This window comes from Nerophis lumbriciformis, linkage group LG01, assembly GCF_033978685.3.
Source record: "Nerophis lumbriciformis linkage group LG01, RoL_Nlum_v2.1, whole genome shotgun sequence".
In the NCBI taxonomy this organism is placed as follows: domain Eukaryota; kingdom Metazoa; phylum Chordata; class Actinopteri; order Syngnathiformes; family Syngnathidae; genus Nerophis; species Nerophis lumbriciformis.
The window spans coordinates 60,893,764-60,911,883 of record NC_084548.2 but is presented as its reverse complement, the minus strand read 5'-3'; the positions used below and the strand labels follow the sequence as shown (position 1 = coordinate 60,911,883).

Genomic DNA, 18,120 nt, shown 5'->3' with positions numbered 1-18,120 from the left:
GACTTGCAATCTTAGAGCAATCGCCCTTTGGTCCCTATACAACTTTGTTACTTCTGATAAATACCAGCTTTTAAAGCCTGAAGTATTGGCCGATACTGATCTGGTATCAGCATGAATCAAACATACTTGTATCATTTAGTAGTGTGGAATGTTAGAAAAGGTTTGATCAAGTGAAATGAGTCAAACACAGAACAATGGTACAAAACCCAAAACCGGTGAAGTTGGCACGTTGTGTAAATTGTAAATAAAAACAGAATACAATGATTTGCAAAACCTTTTCAACTTATATTAAATTGAATAGACTACAAAAACAAGATATTTAACGTTTAAACTGGAAAACTTTGTTATTTTTTGCAAATATTAGCTCATTTGGAATTTGATGCCTGCAACATGTTTCAAAAAAAGCTGGCACAAGTGACAAAAAAGACTGAGAAAGTTGAGGAATGCTCATCAAACACTTATTTGGAACATCCCACAGGTGAACAGGCTAATTGGGAACAGGTGGGTGCCATGATTGGGTATAAATGCAGCGTCCATGTAATGCTCAGTCATTCACAAACAAGGATGGGGCGGGAGTCACCACTTTGTGAACAAATGCGTGAGCGAATTGTTTAAGAACAACATTTCTCGACCAACTATTGCAAGGAATTTAGGGATTTTACCATCAACGGTCCATAATATCAGCACGTAAGCGATAATATTACGGACCCTCAATCCTCAGGCGGTACTGCATCAAAAAGCGACATCAGTGTGTAAAGGATATCACTACATGGGCTCAGGAACACTTCAGATAACCACTGTCAGTAACTACAGTTGGTCGCTACATCTGTAAGTGGAAGTTAAAACTCTACTATGCAAAGCCAAAGCCATTTATCAACAACACCCAGAAAGCCCGCTGGCTTAGCTGGGCCCGAGCTCATCCTAGATGGACTGATGCAAAGTGGAAAAGTGTTCTGTGGTCTGACGAGTCCACATTTCAAATTGTTTTTGGAAATTGTGGACGTTGTGTCGTCCGGATAAAAAAGGAAAAGAACCATCCGGATTGCTATAGGCACAAAGTTCAAAAGCCAGCATCTGTGATGGTATGGAGGTGTATAGTGCCCAAGGCATGGGTAACTCACATATCTGTGAAGGCACCATTAATGCTGAAAGGTACAGACAGGTTTTGGAGCAACATATGTTGCCATCCAAGCAACATTATCATTGACGCCCCTGCTTATTTCAGCAAGACAATGCCAAGCCATGTGTTACAACAGCGTGGCTTCATAGTAAACGAGTGCGGGTACTAGACTGGCCTGCCTGTAGTCCAGACCTGTCTTCCATTGAAAATGTGTGGCACAATATGAAGCCTAAAATGCGACAACGGAGACCTGCGGACTGTTGAACAACTATAAGAATGGGAAAGAATTACACCTGAAAAGCTTCAAAAATTGGTCTATTCAGTTCCCAAACGGGTTGTTAAAAGGAAAGGCCATGTAACACAGTGGTAAAAATGCTCCTGTGACAACCTTTTTACAATGTGTTGCTGCCATTAAATTCTAAGTTAATGATATTTGCAAAAAAAAAAAAAAAGAAGTTTCTCAGTTGGAACATTAAATATCTTGTCTTTGCAGTCTATTCAATTGAATATAAGTTAAAAAGGATTTGCAAATCGTTGTATTCTGTTATTATTAACAATTTACACAACGTGCCAACTTCACTGGTTTTGTAGTTACGGAACACCTATTTGTTATTAAATCGTCTAGAATGGACGTATGCTGTCTTTAAGTTGAAGTGGAGTGGTGATTGTTTTTTGGTGACACCTAGTGGCCACAATCATTGATTAAGTAAAGTTCATAAATGTATAAAATAGTAAATAACCCCTGGGCCGCACTTTGGACACCCCTGCTTTAAATCTTCATAAAAACACACAATAAAATATTGTATCAGCTAGCGTATTTTCCGCACTATAAGGCGCACCGGATTATAAGTCGCACCTTCAATGAATGGCCTATTTTAAAACTTTGTTCATATATAATGCGCACCGCATTATAAGGCGCATAGAATAGACGCTACAGTAGAGGCTGGGGTAACGTTATGCATCCCGTAGTTGCGAGACCTGTTGTGGCTCAATATTGGTCCATATATAAGGCGCACCGGATTATAAGGCGCACTGTCAGCTTTTAAAAAGGATTTTTTACAAATAATTTAAAAGAAATTTGAAACAAATAGTTTTGGTTGCAAATTTATTTTTTTAATTTTAAAATTTGATTTTGTTCCTTTCAAAAATTCTTAAGCACAAAAAAAAAAGGATTTAAAATTAAAAATAAAAAGATTTGGAACAAAAACTAATACAAATAATAAAAAAACAAAACATTAAAATATCATTATTTAGAATTTTAAATCCTTTTTTTTTTCCCAAATTAAAAAAATCGTAACCACAAGAAAAAAAGCATTTAAAAAAACAAATAAAACACATCTGCAAAATAAAGATTTAAAAAAATAAATAAAAATAAAGTAAAAGAAAGATTTGGAACCAAAAACAAATAAGAATACAAATAATTAAAAAAAACTGAAATAAGTTTTAATTGCAAACATTATTATTTTTGATTTGAAATATTTTCTAGTATAAAATAAAAAATAAAAAAAACAATTCTTAACCACAAAAAAAGGATTTATAAGAATAAATAAAAAAAGATTTCAAATATAAAATAATACAAATAAGTACAAAAAAAATGTAAACAAAAAAGTTTTGGTTGCAAATGTTTTCATATTTTTTTATTTATTTAAATCTTGATTTTGTTCCTCCCGAAAATTCTTAACCACAAATAAAATATGTATATTTAAAATTACAAAGAAAAAGATTTGGAACAAAAAATAATGCAAATAATTTGTAAAAGAGATCTGCAACAGGATTTAAGAGATTAAATAAAGAAATATTTTAAATTTAAAAAAAGATCTGCAACCACAAAAACATATTTAAAATACAAAAAAGGAAACAAATACAACAAATAAATACTATTATTATTAATCAATACAATTAAAGTGCAAATGAAACTACAGCTTCACCACTTTAGTCATTATTTTGGCACCTGAGAAACTTCTCTATGACTTAAGCTCCAGACTTCTTGTTTGTTTGAGACTGTCATTACTGCCACAAGTGGTGGAAAAGCGTATTACACCTGAGTAAGGCAACAAATCTTAGTTTTTTTCTGGTTGCATAAAAAGACACATATTTCTCTCTGTAATCATCCATGATGAGATCGCCCAATAAAGATCACATGTAATAACTCGTATCTATAACTGTTTCCCCCCCCTCATTTTGTAAACAACATTAAAAACAGATTTTGTAAAATGGGAGGTTTTTTAGGTGCGCCTTATAGTGCGGAAAACACGGTAATACTAGTTTTTTTTGGTTTTTGATGATATCAAAGTGATATTTGATATCAATATGGGATCGTGACCCCGCTGGTGTTGCCGTTTTTCACAAACAACGATGACAAACGTGGTAAAAAAAAATGGCCGCTGTCACCAGACTTTATGTAACCTCCTACTTGTTTTTCCAGCAGGTATCGGACTGATGTTTGATATCAAACTTTAGCTAACGAGCATGTTCGTGTGGTGCACGCCGCCCACCTGCGATGCGTGAGGAAGCTGCCGTTGGCGTGTCCCGAGCCGTCGCATCCCGGCGTGGGACACGTGGGTCCCTCGGTCTTGAAGGCCTTCCAGTTGAAGGGGGTCCCGTTGAGGAGACCCTCCTTCTGCCTGCGGGCCGCCAGCGGGCACCCGTAGGCGCTGCGGTGCGTGGCGTACTTGCCGCTGATGTGGCCCAGACTGTCGCAGCCCGGCACCGGACATCTGCGCCGGGAGGGAAAGAGAAGAGAGCGAGAAGACGCGCGGGTTAGACGTCATCGAGAAGATCTCCCGCCAAGACAGCCATTTTGATGCTAGCATGCTAACAGTAAGACTACACCACTGTTTGTGTGCAATGCAACATGATACTGGATGTACTTTCACTTTCACTATGTGCAGCTCAATGTCTGGGCCTGACCGATAGTCACGTGGTCGCTACGTCTGCTCGCCTCTGCATTGCACGCTAGCGTTTACCCTCGGCCTCGCTAAAAAGCAGACAGTAAGGCTTTTTCTGAGCGGTACGAACTTTAAAAGCTCCGAGTCCTCCTGGTTGTCCTTGGTAGGAGTTTTAATTCCACTTTTCTTGGCACGCGGGCACCCAGAGAGACTGAAAACAGAAAGTATGGAGTTGATAACATAAGGTTGAGAGAGGTGTGGTCACCAGAGAACAAATGCTTGGAATGATGGCAATATGTGTGTGTAGTTCCTGTCTGCTTCTACTGTCACTCAGCCTCTCTGACTGACTGTGTGTGTGCGTGCATGTGTGTGTGTGTGTGTCATGTGTCTGTGCACGTGTTTGCAGGAGCCTTTCTCGGGTTGTGTGTTACCTTCTGTGAGAGGCGTAGTTTCCTGTGATGTGACCTGAGCCGTCACATCCTGGGGTGGGACATCTTTGGGGGGGGAAATAAATATGATGTAAATATCCAAATATATGATGGAAACGTGTCAGAGAGAAAATGTATCATTTCATCTAATGAGAGGATGTGTATTAATGGAGGTGTTGTGTCCGATCATGATCATCTTTGGAGAGACATGTGTCTTTTTTCTGCAACTAAAAATAAATAAATTATAACCACATAAAAAAATGATTTTTTACAAATAATTTAAAAGAAAATTGAAACAAAAAAGTTTTGGTTGCAAATTTATTTTTTTTATTTTAAAACTTGATTTTGTTCCTTCCTTTCAAAAATTCTTAAGCACAAAAAAAAGGATTTAAAATTAAAAAGAAAAAGAGTTGGAACAAAAACTAATACAAATAATAAAAAAAAAATTTTTAAACAAAAAAGCATTGGTTTAAAATATCATTATTTTGAATTTCAAATCCTTTTTTTTTCAAAATTCCCCCCAAAAAATAAAAAAATTGTAGCCACAAAAAAAAAGCATATAAAAAACAAATAAAACACATCTGCAAAATAAAGATTGTAAATTAAAAAAAAAAAAAAAAAAGTAAAAGAAAGATTTGGAACCAAAAACAAATAAGAATACAAATAATTAAAAAACTTAAATAAGTTTTAGTTGCAAACATTATTATTTTTGATTTGAAATACTTTCTAGTATAAAATAAATATAAAAAACCCCAATTCTTAACCACAAAAAAAGGTTTTATAAGAATAAATAAAAGAATATTTCAAATATAAAATAATACAAATAATTTAAAAAAAACATTGAAACAAAAAAGCATTGGTTTAAAATATCATTATTTTGAATTTCAAATCCTTTTTTTTTCCAAATTCCAAAAAAATAAATAAAATCGTAGCCACAAAAAAAAAAGCATATAAAAAAAAAAAAAGTAAAAGAGAGATTTGGAACCAAAAACAAATAAGAATACAAATAATTAAAAAACTGAAATAAGTTTTAGTTGCAAACATTATTATTTTTGATTTGAAATACTTTCTAGTTAAAATAAATATAAAAAAAACAATTCTTAACCACAAAAAAATGATTTATAAGAATAAATAAAAAAAGATTTCAAATATAAAAGAATACAAATAATTAAAAAAAAAATTTAAACAAAAAAGTTTTGGTTGCAAATGTTTTCATAATTTTTGTATTTATTTAAATCTTGATTTTGTTCCTTCCAAAAATTCTTAACCACAAATAAAATATGTATATTTAAAATTAAAAAGAAAAAGATTTGGAACAAAAAATAATACAAATAATTTGTAAAAGACATCTGCAACGGGATTTAAGAGATTAAATAAATACATATTTTAAATTTAAAAAAAGATCTGCAACCACAAAAACATATTTAAAATTAAAAAAAGGGAAAAACAAAAAAGGAAACAAATAAAACAAATAAATACTATTATTATTAATCAATAAAATTAAAGTGCAAATGAAACTACAGCTTCACCACTTTAGTCATTATTTTGGCGCCTGAGAAACTTCTCTATGACTTAAGCTCCAGACTTCTTGTTTGTTTGAAATTGTCATTACTGCCACAAGTGGTGGAAAAGCGTATTGCACCTGAGTAAGGCAACAAATCTTAGTTTTTTTCTGGTTGCATAAAAAGACACACATTTCTCTCTGTAATCATCCATGATGAGATCGCCCAATAAAGATCACATGTAATAACTCGTATCTATAACTGTTTTTTCCCCTCATTTTGTAAACAACATTAAAAACAGACTTTGTAAAAATACAAATATTGATCGAATCACTCAAGTATCGATCAGATACTGATACTACTCTTGGTATCGACACGACCAATATCTGGATAGATCCGCCCTCCCTTTACGTGTACGCCTGGCCAATGTTATCTTCTCTACAACTTGTATTCCTCTACTTGATCATTTCCTGGTAAGAACAGCTGACTTCCTGCTCATTTCTCATGTTGTTTCTAACTAGCTTAGCGATTAGCAAGCCTTCTTGTTTGCTCCTGTTTTTTCTTACTCGGTGTGTAACATGTTTAGCCTCGTCCTCCAGTGATATTATTACTCGTTAGTAGGGATAGGTATTGTTCACGTTTGAACTGATACGGTACCTGGGGAAACGATACCGCTACTTTAGTGTGCGTTTAAAAAAGTTAACTGTTTTATAATAAAATACATTTACTGATTATGATAACTGTGTTGTCCAGTTGGTGTATATTTAGTAGACGCCAGAACTGTGTAGGCTATCTACAGTTTGTTGTCAAACTCGTAAGTAGCTTTGTCCTTAATGCCGAATGTGGTATGTTGCGCCCTACAAAGTGTTTGTACTGTAAGTATTGCGCGTGATGCACACCAGCTGTTTGCTTGTAAAACTCCTCTTAGTTGTAGTTTTTATTACCCAATTTGGCGGTGTTGAAATCGCCATGTAAAATCGCTAATGCTCATATTAGCCTGTCTCTGGCAAATTCAATGTAAATGAAAGTTCGAGCAGCGTTGAGTATTTAGGGAGTCATTGCACTTGTACCAATTCTGGAGCCGGGTTATAAATGTTGAAGATTCTGCGGAGAACCGTCAGATCATTGTTTGGCGACACATCCTGCGACGTGGGCAAAATTCCTTTGCCATTTATCATCGCCCATCTGTCTGGTGTCCATCATTTTAATCGCAACTTATTCAATCAAAGTCCCTAGGAGGAGTTTGTTAGCGCGGGACCCCTGTTTTTGGACTAAAAAAGGAAACCAAGATGGCCGAGTTCTTGTTCATTTTGAGGATTATTTATGAGTTGAGCGGCTCCACACTGTGTACGAACATGCAGCGTTACCTAATAGCCGCCTCTGTCCGACCGAAAATGAATAAAGTATCAGTGAGAAGAAATTACAGATGTACTAATTGATAAAAAAAACGGTACTATACGGCTTCTGAAAAAATACCGCTACTTTTTTTTGTGTGTCATTGCTGGTAAAACGAGAAGAGGCGCATGTTAGGCAACGCACGGAGCACTCACAAGCAGAAACAGTGTGGAGATAGAAAAGGGTGAATGGGACTTATTTTGGCTTGAAAACTAACAATAAAGTTGAAGCTATAACACTGACGCGCCACTCTTGTTAGCTGGCCAGCGGCTAACGTCCGTCCGCAGTCGGCAGTGTTTCAGCTACTTCTAAATCACTCAACATGGCCGCCGTGGCGACAAATAATGTATGTTTCTTACACGTATCATTATCACTGCAGGACGGGCCATGGTTTTACAAGCAGAGGAGCATGTTCAGCAGCGCACACACACAGAGTACTTACAAGCAGACACGGTGTGTGGACAGAAAAGGGAGAACGGACCGCATTTTGGCCTAAAAACCTACGATAAAGGTGAAGCTATAACACTGACACGCCCCCAGGAAGAGGTTCTTTAAGACTTGGCTAGCTAGCTAGCGGCTAACATCCATCTGCACTAATCACTAATCCTCGTCTCCATGGCGACAAATAAAGTATGTTTCTTAAAAGTATCATCCCTGCAGGACGAGGAATAGCTAAACATGCGTCACTACAATAGCTCACCGCTAACAGCAAGCTAGCGCTCCTCGATGTAAACAAATGGGTGGGTCAACACAGACATCGACTGTAACGATACCAAGTGCAAGAGCCGTGTATAGTTGATACTACAAACCCCGTTTCTATATGAGTTGGGAAATTGTGTTAGATGTAAATATAAACGGAATACAATTATTTGCAAATCTTTTTCAGCCCATATTCAATTGAATGCACTACAAAGACAAGATATTTGATGTTCAAACTCATAAACTTTTTTTTTTGTTGCAAATAATAATTAACTTAGAATTTCATGGCTGCAACACGTGCCAAAGTAGTTGGGAAAGGGCATGTTCACCACTGTGTTACATGGCCTTTCCTTTTAACAACACTCAGTAAATGTTTGGGAACTGAGGAGACACATTTTTTAAGCTTCTCAGGTGGAATTCTTTCCCATTCTTGCTTGATGTACAGCTTAAGTTGTTCAACAGTCCGGGGGTCTCCGTTGTGGTATTTTAGGCTTCATAATGCGCCACACATTTTCAATGGGAGACAGGTCTGGACTACAGGCAGGCCAGTCTAGTACCCGCACTCTTTTACTATGAAGCCACGTTGATGTAACACATGGATTGGCATTGTCTTGTTGAAATAAGCAGGGGCGTCCATGGTAACATTGCTTGGATGCAACATATGTTGCTCCAAAACCTGTATGTACCTTTCAGCATTAATGGTGCCTTCACAGATGTGTAAGTTACCCATGTTTTGGGCACTAATACACCCCCATACCATCACAGATGCTGGCTTTTCAACTTTGCGCCTATAACAATCCGGATGGTTCTTTTCCTCTTTGGTCCGGAGGACACGACGTCCACGGTTCCCAAAAAAAATTTGAAATGTGGACTCGTCAGACCACAGAACACTTTTCCACTTTGTATCAGTCCATCTTAGATGAGCCCAGGCCCAGCGAAGCCGACGGCGTTTCTGGGTGTTGTTGATAAAAGATTTTCGCCTTGCATAGGAGAGTTTTAACTTGCACTGACAGATGTAGCGACCAACTGTAGTTACTGACAGTGGGTTTCTGAAGTGTTCCTGAGCCCATGTGGTGATATCCTTTACACACTGATGTCGCTTGTTGATGCAGTACAGCCTGAGGGATCGAAGGTCACGGGCTTAGCTGCTTACGTGCAGTGATTTCTCCAGATTCTCTGAACCCATTGATGATATTACGGACCGTAGATGGTGAAATCCCTAAATTCCTTGCAATAGCTGGTTGAGAAAGGTTTTTCTTAAACTGTTCAACAATTCCTTGTTTGTGAATGACTGAGCATTTCATGGAATCTACTTTTATACCCAATCATGGCACCCACCTGTTCCCAATTTGCCTGTTCACCTGTGGGATGTTCCAAATAAATGTTTGATGAGCATTCCTCAACTTTATCAGTATTTATTGCCACCTTTCCCAACTTCTTTGTCACGTGTTGCTGGCATCAAATTCAAAAGTTAATGATTATTTGCAAAAAAAAAAAAAAATGTTTATCAGTTTGAACATCAAATATGTTGTCTTTGTAGCATATTCAACTGAATATGGGTTGAAAATGATTTGCAAATCATTGTATTCCGTTTATATTTACATCTAACACAATTTCCCAACTCATATGGAAACGGGGTTTGTACAACGATTACGCCGGAGCCAAAATATTGGTATCGGGACAACCCTAGAGGAGATCGGCATTAACCGAAACGGGGCCGACACCGATCGATCGGCTTTTGCATCCAGACTTTTAGGCGTGTATCGTCATTTCCCTCCCCCACCCGCGAGTGTTTTGCAGCGAGCAGAGTGCAGGAAAGCGCTGACATCCAACAGGCGCAGAAGCGGCGGCGAGCGACAAAAAAAGGACAAGCAGAATCAAAGCGCCCGTGCTGTGAGAAGAAGGTGTAGCGCAGACATACTTGAGTTCAGGGGTGTGGGCCGCCATGAGGGACCGGAGGCTCTTATCGGCGAGAGGACACCCAGACAGACTGAAGGAGGGTCAGGGGGAGGGCGGCGAGTGAAGGACAGGCGGGAGAAGAGGATGAAGGCAGGAGGAGAAGCCGGGGAAAAGAGACGTGAGTGAAGGGGAGTCAAGATGGCAAGGCATACCAAAGTCATTTAGGAAAAACAAAAGAGGACAGTCGGCAAGAAACCACTCATGTATGTTATCCTCTCTGCCCCCTAGTGGCTGGCTGCATTATTGCCTCTGCTGGGACATGTTGCAATCATTTGTAAAACATTATCATTTCACTCATAGTGCTGTGATCACTTGTCTCTTCCCTTCAACGGGCAGTCATGCACCACAAAGTCTGCCTAGCAACACTCGCATGTTGAGAAAACAAACAGTAATTTGAATTATTATTGTTATGGGAAAATGACTCATTAATGATGCTTACCTTGGCAGGTCATTGATATTTTTGAAATACAGTGGTACCTCAGTTTTATCGCTTTTAATCTGTTGTGTAAAGGTCAAAGTGGATTTATTTGAATAGCACAGTATAATAATAATATTACAATAATAATACAGTTTCTAAGTGCTGCACACATTAAAACAGCAAGGTGACATTTTTTATAAAAATCAGAATATATATATATAATAATATAATATATATAATGTATATACTCTCTATTTTATGCTGCCCTTTTTATTTCTTTTTTCTTTTTGCAGCAGCTGTTCCATAAACTGTAATATTGTACATGGTAATTGGGATTTGTTATATATTGCTTATATTATAAACAAATATAATATCATATAATAATATAATATATCAGTATATAAAATATACTGTATATATAATATGTAAATATTACATATATGTTATACTTTATATTGCTACTATGGTACATTTTTTGTCTACTTTATACCTGCATTATCCTTTCCATCCTTTGAAGCTGAGCTACTGTGTGGAACAATTTCCCTTGTGGATCAATAAAGTTTGTGGCGCAGTGGGAGAATGGCCGTGCGCGACGCGAGGGTCCCTGGTTCAATCCCCACCTAGTACCAACCTCGTCATGTCCGTTGTGTCCTGAGCAAGACACTTCACCCTTGCTCCTGATGGGTGCTGGTTAGCGCCTTGCATGGCAGCTCCCTCCATCAGTGTGTGAATGTGTGTGTGAATGGGTAAATGTGGAAGTAGTGTCAAAGCGCTTTGAGTACCTTGAAGGTAGAAAAGCGCTATACAAGTACAACCCATTTATCATTATTTATTTAGTCTAAGTCTAAGTCTAATAATGAACACATAACTACACGGCTATAAACCAACCAAACAATAAAATAGTAATAAAATCAGGCGTAACCATATAAATTGTAAAAAAGGTACAAACAAAACGATGAAAAATGTCCAGCTCAGCTTTGGTGAAACATCTCATTCATAGAGAGAACAATTCAGAGTCTGGGGTTGAAAAATCAACCATAAGAAACAAAGTTATGACAGCCAAATACATTTTTCTCATAAGAAATCATGTAAATGCAATTAATGTGCTCTAGAAAAAAATATTAAGTCAAATGATTTGATAGGAATTGTGATAGTTTTACATGTCAAATACATATAAATATTGAATTAAATGTATAAATTAGGGTTGTCTCGATTTGATATTGGTAAATACTATCATAATATATGTGCTTGCATGCAAAGTAAGTGATATCATGTGCGATACAGGCGGTCCTGCGGCGTGTTGTCTTGTGTGTGATAACATGTGTGATACATGCAGTCCTGCAGCGTGTTTACTTGTGTGTGTTATTACGTGCGATACAAGCAGTCCTGCAGCGTGTTTACTTGCGTGTGATATCGTGAGCGGTACAAGCAGTCCTGCAGCGTGTTGTCTTCTGAGTGATATCATGTGCGATACAAGCAGTCCTGCAGCGTGTTGTCTTGTGGGTGGTATCATGTGCGATACAAGCAGTCCCGCAGCGTGTTTACTTGTGTGTGTTATCACGTGGGATACAAGCAGTCCTGCAGGGTGTTTACTTGTGTGTGATATCATGTGCGATACAAGCATTTCTGAAGCAAGTTTAATTGTTTGCGATATCATGTGCGATATATACAGTCATGCACTGTGTTTACTTGTGTGTGATATCATGTGCGATACAAGAAGTATTCCAGCGTGTTAACTTGTGTGTGATATCACGTGCGATACAAGCAGTCCTGCAGCGTGTTTACTTGTTTGTGATATCATGTGCGATACAAGCAGTCCTGTGGCGTGTTGTCTTGTGAGTGATAACATGTGTGATGCATGCAGTCCTGCAGCGTGTTTACCTGTGTGTGTTATCACGTGCGATACAAGCAGTCCTGCAGCGTGTTTACTTGCGTGTGATATCGTGAGCGGTATAATCAGTCCTGCAGCGTGTTGTCTTCTGAGTGATATCATGTGCGATACAAGCATTTCTGAAGCAAGTTTAATTGTTTGCGATATCATGTGCGATATATACAGTCATGCACTGTGTTTACTTGTGTGTGATATCATGTGCGATACAAGAAGTATTCCAGCGTGTTAACTTGTGTGTGATATCACGTGCGATACAAGCAGTCCTGCAGCGTGTTTACTTGTTTGTGATATCATGTGCGATACAAGCAGTCCTGTGGCGTGTTGTCTTGTGAGTGATAACATGTGTGATGCATGCAGTCCTGCAGCGTGTTTACCTGTGTGTGTTATCACGTGCGATACAAGCAGTCCTGCAGCGTGTTTACTTGCGTGTGATATCGTGAGCGGTATAATCAGTCCTGCAGCGTGTTGTCTTCTGAGTGATATCATGTGTGATACAAGCAGTCCTGCAGCATGTTGTCTTGTTGGTGGTATCATGTGCGATACAAGAAGTCCTGCAGAGTGTTTACTTATGTGTAGTATCATGCGCGATACAAGCAGTCCTACAGCCTGTTTACTTGTGTGTGATGTCATGTGCGATACAAGTAGTTCCGCAGCGTGTTTACTTGTGTGTGTTATCACGTGCGATACAAACAGTCCTGCAGGGTGTTTACTTGTGTGTGATATCATGTGCGATACAAGCATTTCTGAAGCAAGTTTAATTGTTTGCGATATCATGTGCGATATATAGTCATGCACTGTGTTTACTTGTGTGTGATATCATGTGCGATACAAGCAGTCCTGCAGCGTGTTTACTTGTGTGCGATATCATGTGCGATACAAGCAGTCCTGCAGCGTGTTTACTTGCGTGTGATATCATGTGTGATACAAGCGGCCCTGCAGCGTGTTTTCTTGTGTGTGATATCACGTGCGATACAAGCAGTCCTGCAGCGTGTTGTCTTGTGGGTGATATCATGTGCGATACAAGCAGTCCTGCAGCCTGTTTACTTGTGTGTGATATCATGTGTGATACAAGCAGTTATGCAGCGTGTTTACTTGTGTGTGTTATCACGTGCGATACAAGCAGTCCTGCAGCGTGTTTACTTGCGTGTGATATTGTGAGCGGTACAAGCAGTCCTGCAGCGTGTTGTCTTGTGGGTGATATCATGTGTGATACAAGCAGTCCTGCAGTGTGTTGTCTTGTGTGTGGTATCATGTGCGATACAAGCAGTCCTGCAGCCTGTTTACTTGTGTGTGATATCATGTGCCATACAAGCAGTCCCGCAGCGTGTTTACTTGTGTGTGTTATCACGTGCGATACAAGCAGTCCTGCAGGGTGTTTACTTGTGTGTGATATCATGTGCGATACAAGCATTTCTGCAGCAAGTTTAATTGTCTGCGATATCATGTGTGATGTATACAGTCATGCACTGTGTTTACTTGTGTGTGATATCACGTGCGATACAAGCAGTCCTGCAGCGTGTTTACTTGTGTGTGATATCATGTGCGATACAAGCAGTCCTGCAGAGTGTTTACTTGTGTGTGCTATCATGTGCGATACAAGCAGTCCTGCAGCCTGTTTACTTGTGTGTGATATCATGTGCGATACAAGCAGTCCTGTTTACTTTTACAGTTAACATCTTAATCTCCTCATATAGATGATATAGATATCAGCAGACAAAAGCAAAGATGAAATTATATAACGTTTACATCTAAATATTCTCCAAAGAGTATGTCATTTCTTCTATTTTACCTAAATAATTTACAAAAGGTAAACATGCTAGGCTATAGACTATAGGAGCGAGCAGCTACACAACAGCTAAGCACACAATAGCACACAAGCTAGACATAGGTAAAAATTATTGAACAATAAAACAGTACATTTGTCAATATGAACAAGTATCAAATAATTATAGTCGCATATTACTTACACTAACAAAGTCTACAAGGCAGTATTAGAAAGTATCCAGTAACAAACGTGTCCGCGTCATTCAAATTACTGCATCATGAGCTTAACTTTACGAATTATTGTGATCGCTAGATGCCGCCCAAACTTGTATCAGGACATAAATAAACATTGAACATCACTTTCACCCTAGTGGAGAGGAAGGATATTTCAACAGTGTTTCTCACCTTCTTTATCAAAGTGCTGCAACTTTGGCGGCAGATTACTTCACCCGAAACCAAAGGTACAGAAACTGTACGCATATGTTTGAGACTCTTTTTCTGCGGACTCGTTTGTTATGCATCGCCTAATAACTGACATTATAGGAAAACCGTGGCAAAAATTTAGCCGGAGTTAATTGGAAAACAGGGGTTTTGTTGGCAAACGGAGGTACCACTGTGCACTCATCACAACATGGCCATTGCATGTCAGCGTCTCATACATGTGGAGGACGTAGAAGGACTAAGGTGCGTGCACGGAGGATGCGTACCTGCGGTGAGACGCGTAGTTCCCCGTGATGTGACCGCTGCCGTCACAGCCAGGTGTGGGACACCTGCAAGAGTCCACACACGGCCTTCAGAAAGCGCATTCTCTCTCCCCTCCGTCCTCCTGGCGTCTGGCTACTTACGACAGCAGCTCCTTCTTGGGGTCCTTGGGCAGGAACTTGATCTTGAAGTTTGGGGTGGTGACCTCTCCGGGGTACTTCCTGTCCTCTACGCCGTCCTGCATCAAGTCGCTGTCCTCGGGGTCAGAGGACAGGTAGGACTGTCCGCCGTGGTCCATCTGCAAAGTGCATGATTTGTCTGAGTGGACGGATTTAGAGTAATACATTTTTTTCCAAAATCGAATAATTCAAAAATCGACTTTTTTGACACCCCTTGTAAATACTGTACGTTATTGTTACGTGACAAAATAAAACTAATGTACAAAACCCAAAACCAGTGAAGTTGGCACGTTGTGTAAATGGTAAATAAAAACCAATTTCAACCTATATTCAATTGAATAGACTGCAAAGACAACATATTTATTTAATGTTCCAACTGAGAAACTTTTTTTTTTTTTGGCAAATAATCATTAATACGTTGCAAAAAAGTTGTCACAAGGGCATTTTTACCACTGTGTTCCATGGCCTTTCCTTTTAACAACACTCAGTAAACGTTTGGGAACTGAGAAGACACATTTTTTAAGCTTCTCAGGTGGAATTATTTCCCATTCTTGCTTGATGTACAGCTTAAGTTGTTCAACAGTCCGGGGGTCTCCGTTGTGGTATTTTAGGCTTCATAATGCGCCATACATTTTCAATGGGAGACAGGTCCGGACTACAGGCAGGCCAGTCTAGTACCCGCACTCTTTTACTATGAAGCCATGCTGTTGATGTAACACGTGGCTTGGCATTGTCTTGCTGAAATAAGCAGGGGCGTCCACGATAACGTTGTTTGGATGGCAACATATGTTGCTCCAAAACCTGTATGTACCTTTCAGCATTAATGGTGCCTTCACAGATGTGTAAGTTACTCATGCCTTGGGCACTAATACACCCCCATACCATCACAGATGCCGGCTTTTGAACTTTGCGCCTAAAACAATCTGGATGGTTCTTTTCCTCTTTGGTCCGAAGGACACGACGTCCAGTTTTCTAAAACAATTTTAAATGTAGACTCGTCAGACTGCAGAACACTTTTACACTTTGCATCAGTCCACCTTAGATGAGCTCGGGCCCAGCAAAGCTGGCGGCGTTTCTGGGTGTTGTTGATAAATGACTTTCGCTTTGCATAGTGAGTTTTAACTTGCACTTACAGATGTAGCGACCAACTGTAGTTACTGACAGTGGATTTCTGAAGTGTTCCTGAGCCCATGTGGTGATATCCTTTACACACTGGTGTCGCTTTTTGATGCAGAGGTCAGAGGTCCATAATATCATCGCTAACGTGCAGTGATTTCTCCAGATTTTCTGAACCTTTTGATGATATTACAGACCGTAGATGGTGAAATCCCTAAATTCCTTGCAATAGCTCGTTGAGAAATGTTGTTCTTAAACTGTTAGACAATTTGCTCACGCATTCAATCCTTGTTTGTGAATGACTGAGCATTTCATGGAAGCTGCTTTTATACCCAATCATGGCACCCACCTGTTCCCAATTAGCCTGTTCACCTGTGGGATGTTCCAAATAAGTGTTTGATGAGCATTCCTCAACTTTCTCAGTCTTTTTTGCCACTTGTGCCAGCTTTTTTGAAACATGTTGCAGGCATCAAATTCCAAAAATGAGCTAATATTTGCAAAAAATAACAACGTTTCCCAGTTCGAACGTTAAGTATCTTGTCTTTGCAGTCTATTCAATTGAATATAGGTCGAAAAGGATTTGCAAATCATTGTATTCTGTTTTCACTTACCATTTACACAACGTGCCAACTTCACTGGTTTTGGGGTTCGTATTTAAAAGGTGTGTTGAATTTTAAAAGGGTGGCCAAACACCAATTAAATTGATTTGAATTAATTTCAAACATGAGGTTTATTAAAGTAAAGTACGAAATGTAAGTGTAGTGAGAAATAAATGTTTTTTTTTTCTTTATGTGGAGTATAAAAAGTTACCAAATGACTGCCAGGCCGGTTTGTGCTTGACTCTTTTTTTGTCAAAGCACAGACTATTGTCATCAAAGAGTAAAATGGGTAGGTGGTGATTAGCATAGAGCGGGATGCTGCAATGCACCTGACACACCACCTCTGTTCCTCACGTCTCCGCCATCAAAGAAGAATAGAACGCGTAAAGCGCTGCAGGAAATACGTTTCTTCTTCAAGCGTCTTAGGAGAATTCACAAAGTTGCTCCTCTGCCATCCCAACAGGAAGTACTGAACGCCATTTTTTGTTGTTGTGTTTTTGTTGTTGGCTGCACACTGACCTCGTCCATTTCCTCCTCCCTCTGGCGGTTGTGTTTGGTGAAGTCCAGAGGCCCCTCCCACTCCTCCTGCTTGTAGCCCAGGAGGTTGGGTGATGTCATCCCGCTGCTCCCACGCAGCGAGGACGAGGAGGAGGAGGAGGAGGAGGAGGAAGGGTCCGGCGAGCGAACGCCCGGGCTGGTGCCAGACAGGCTGCCTTCGTGTTTGATGGGCTTCTTCATGCTCAGGTCCAAGGTGCCGTTCTCATCCACCTCTATGTCCATTTCCTGTGGAGATGTTGCCAACAAATTATTATACATACCGTATTTCCTTGAATTGCCGCCGGGTATCTATTATCCGCATGCCTCGTTTTACAGCCGGGTCAAACTCGTCACGTCATGAGTGACACTTCACCTTTCAAGGCATCATTTTCCAAAATGGAGGAGGCTAATTTCAATAGTTTAAAATCGCATAAAGGGAAGAAGATAAAGAGCTATTCAGTGGGATTTAAGGTCCAAGCTATTGAATATGCTAAAAAGAACAGTAAAAATGTTTTATTAATATAGCTGCGTGTGTCAAATATGAGTCATTAAATGACTCCCGCCTTATGGTGGTAGAGGGCGCTAGTGATCCCAGGGATCATTCTTGCGACTACTCGGCTGCAGAAGAAGTGACAACAACCGTTTTCTAAACTGGACTTGCAATCGAAGCAGGAGGTAATAATTAAAGGAAGATCTCCATCGAGACAGAGAGATTTGTAAAACTGAAGAAAGATAAGGAAGACTTCTGTAAACAAGTTATCAATGCTTTTGTTCAGAAGGAGCGGCGCATGGACTTCATTTATAAGTAAAGGTAAGACCATAATAATGTTTTTTTTAATCAAATGTGCTTTTCATGATGGTATCCTTACATCACACTCAAATTTATAAGCGCAGGCCTAAATTTATCGCATGCCTTTGGTAAG

General features: G+C 39.2%; 1 protein-coding gene across 6 annotated transcripts in view; it reads right to left on the bottom strand.

The window, feature by feature from the left end:
• Positions 1-18,120, bottom strand: part of LOC133570656 (myelin transcription factor 1-like) — a 430,657-nt gene that overhangs the window by 30,197 nt on the left and 382,340 nt on the right. For 5 of the 6 annotated variants that reach the window (XM_061923347.2, XM_061923352.2, XM_061923358.2 and 2 more), the window contains 7 exons: positions 17,180-17,443; positions 14,910-15,064; positions 14,772-14,834; positions 9,954-10,022; positions 4,440-4,502; positions 4,139-4,219; positions 3,616-3,837 (listed from right to left, as the gene is read on the bottom strand). In XM_061923347.2, coding sequence (XP_061779331.1) covers positions 3,616-3,837; positions 4,139-4,219; positions 4,440-4,502; positions 9,954-10,022; positions 14,772-14,834; positions 14,910-15,064; positions 17,180-17,443 — 917 coding nt within the window. The remainder of the gene's footprint in view (positions 1-3,615; positions 3,838-4,138; positions 4,220-4,439; positions 4,503-9,953; positions 10,023-14,771; positions 14,835-14,909; positions 15,065-17,179; positions 17,444-18,120) is intronic. The other variant, XM_061923365.2, reaches the window with a different exon arrangement.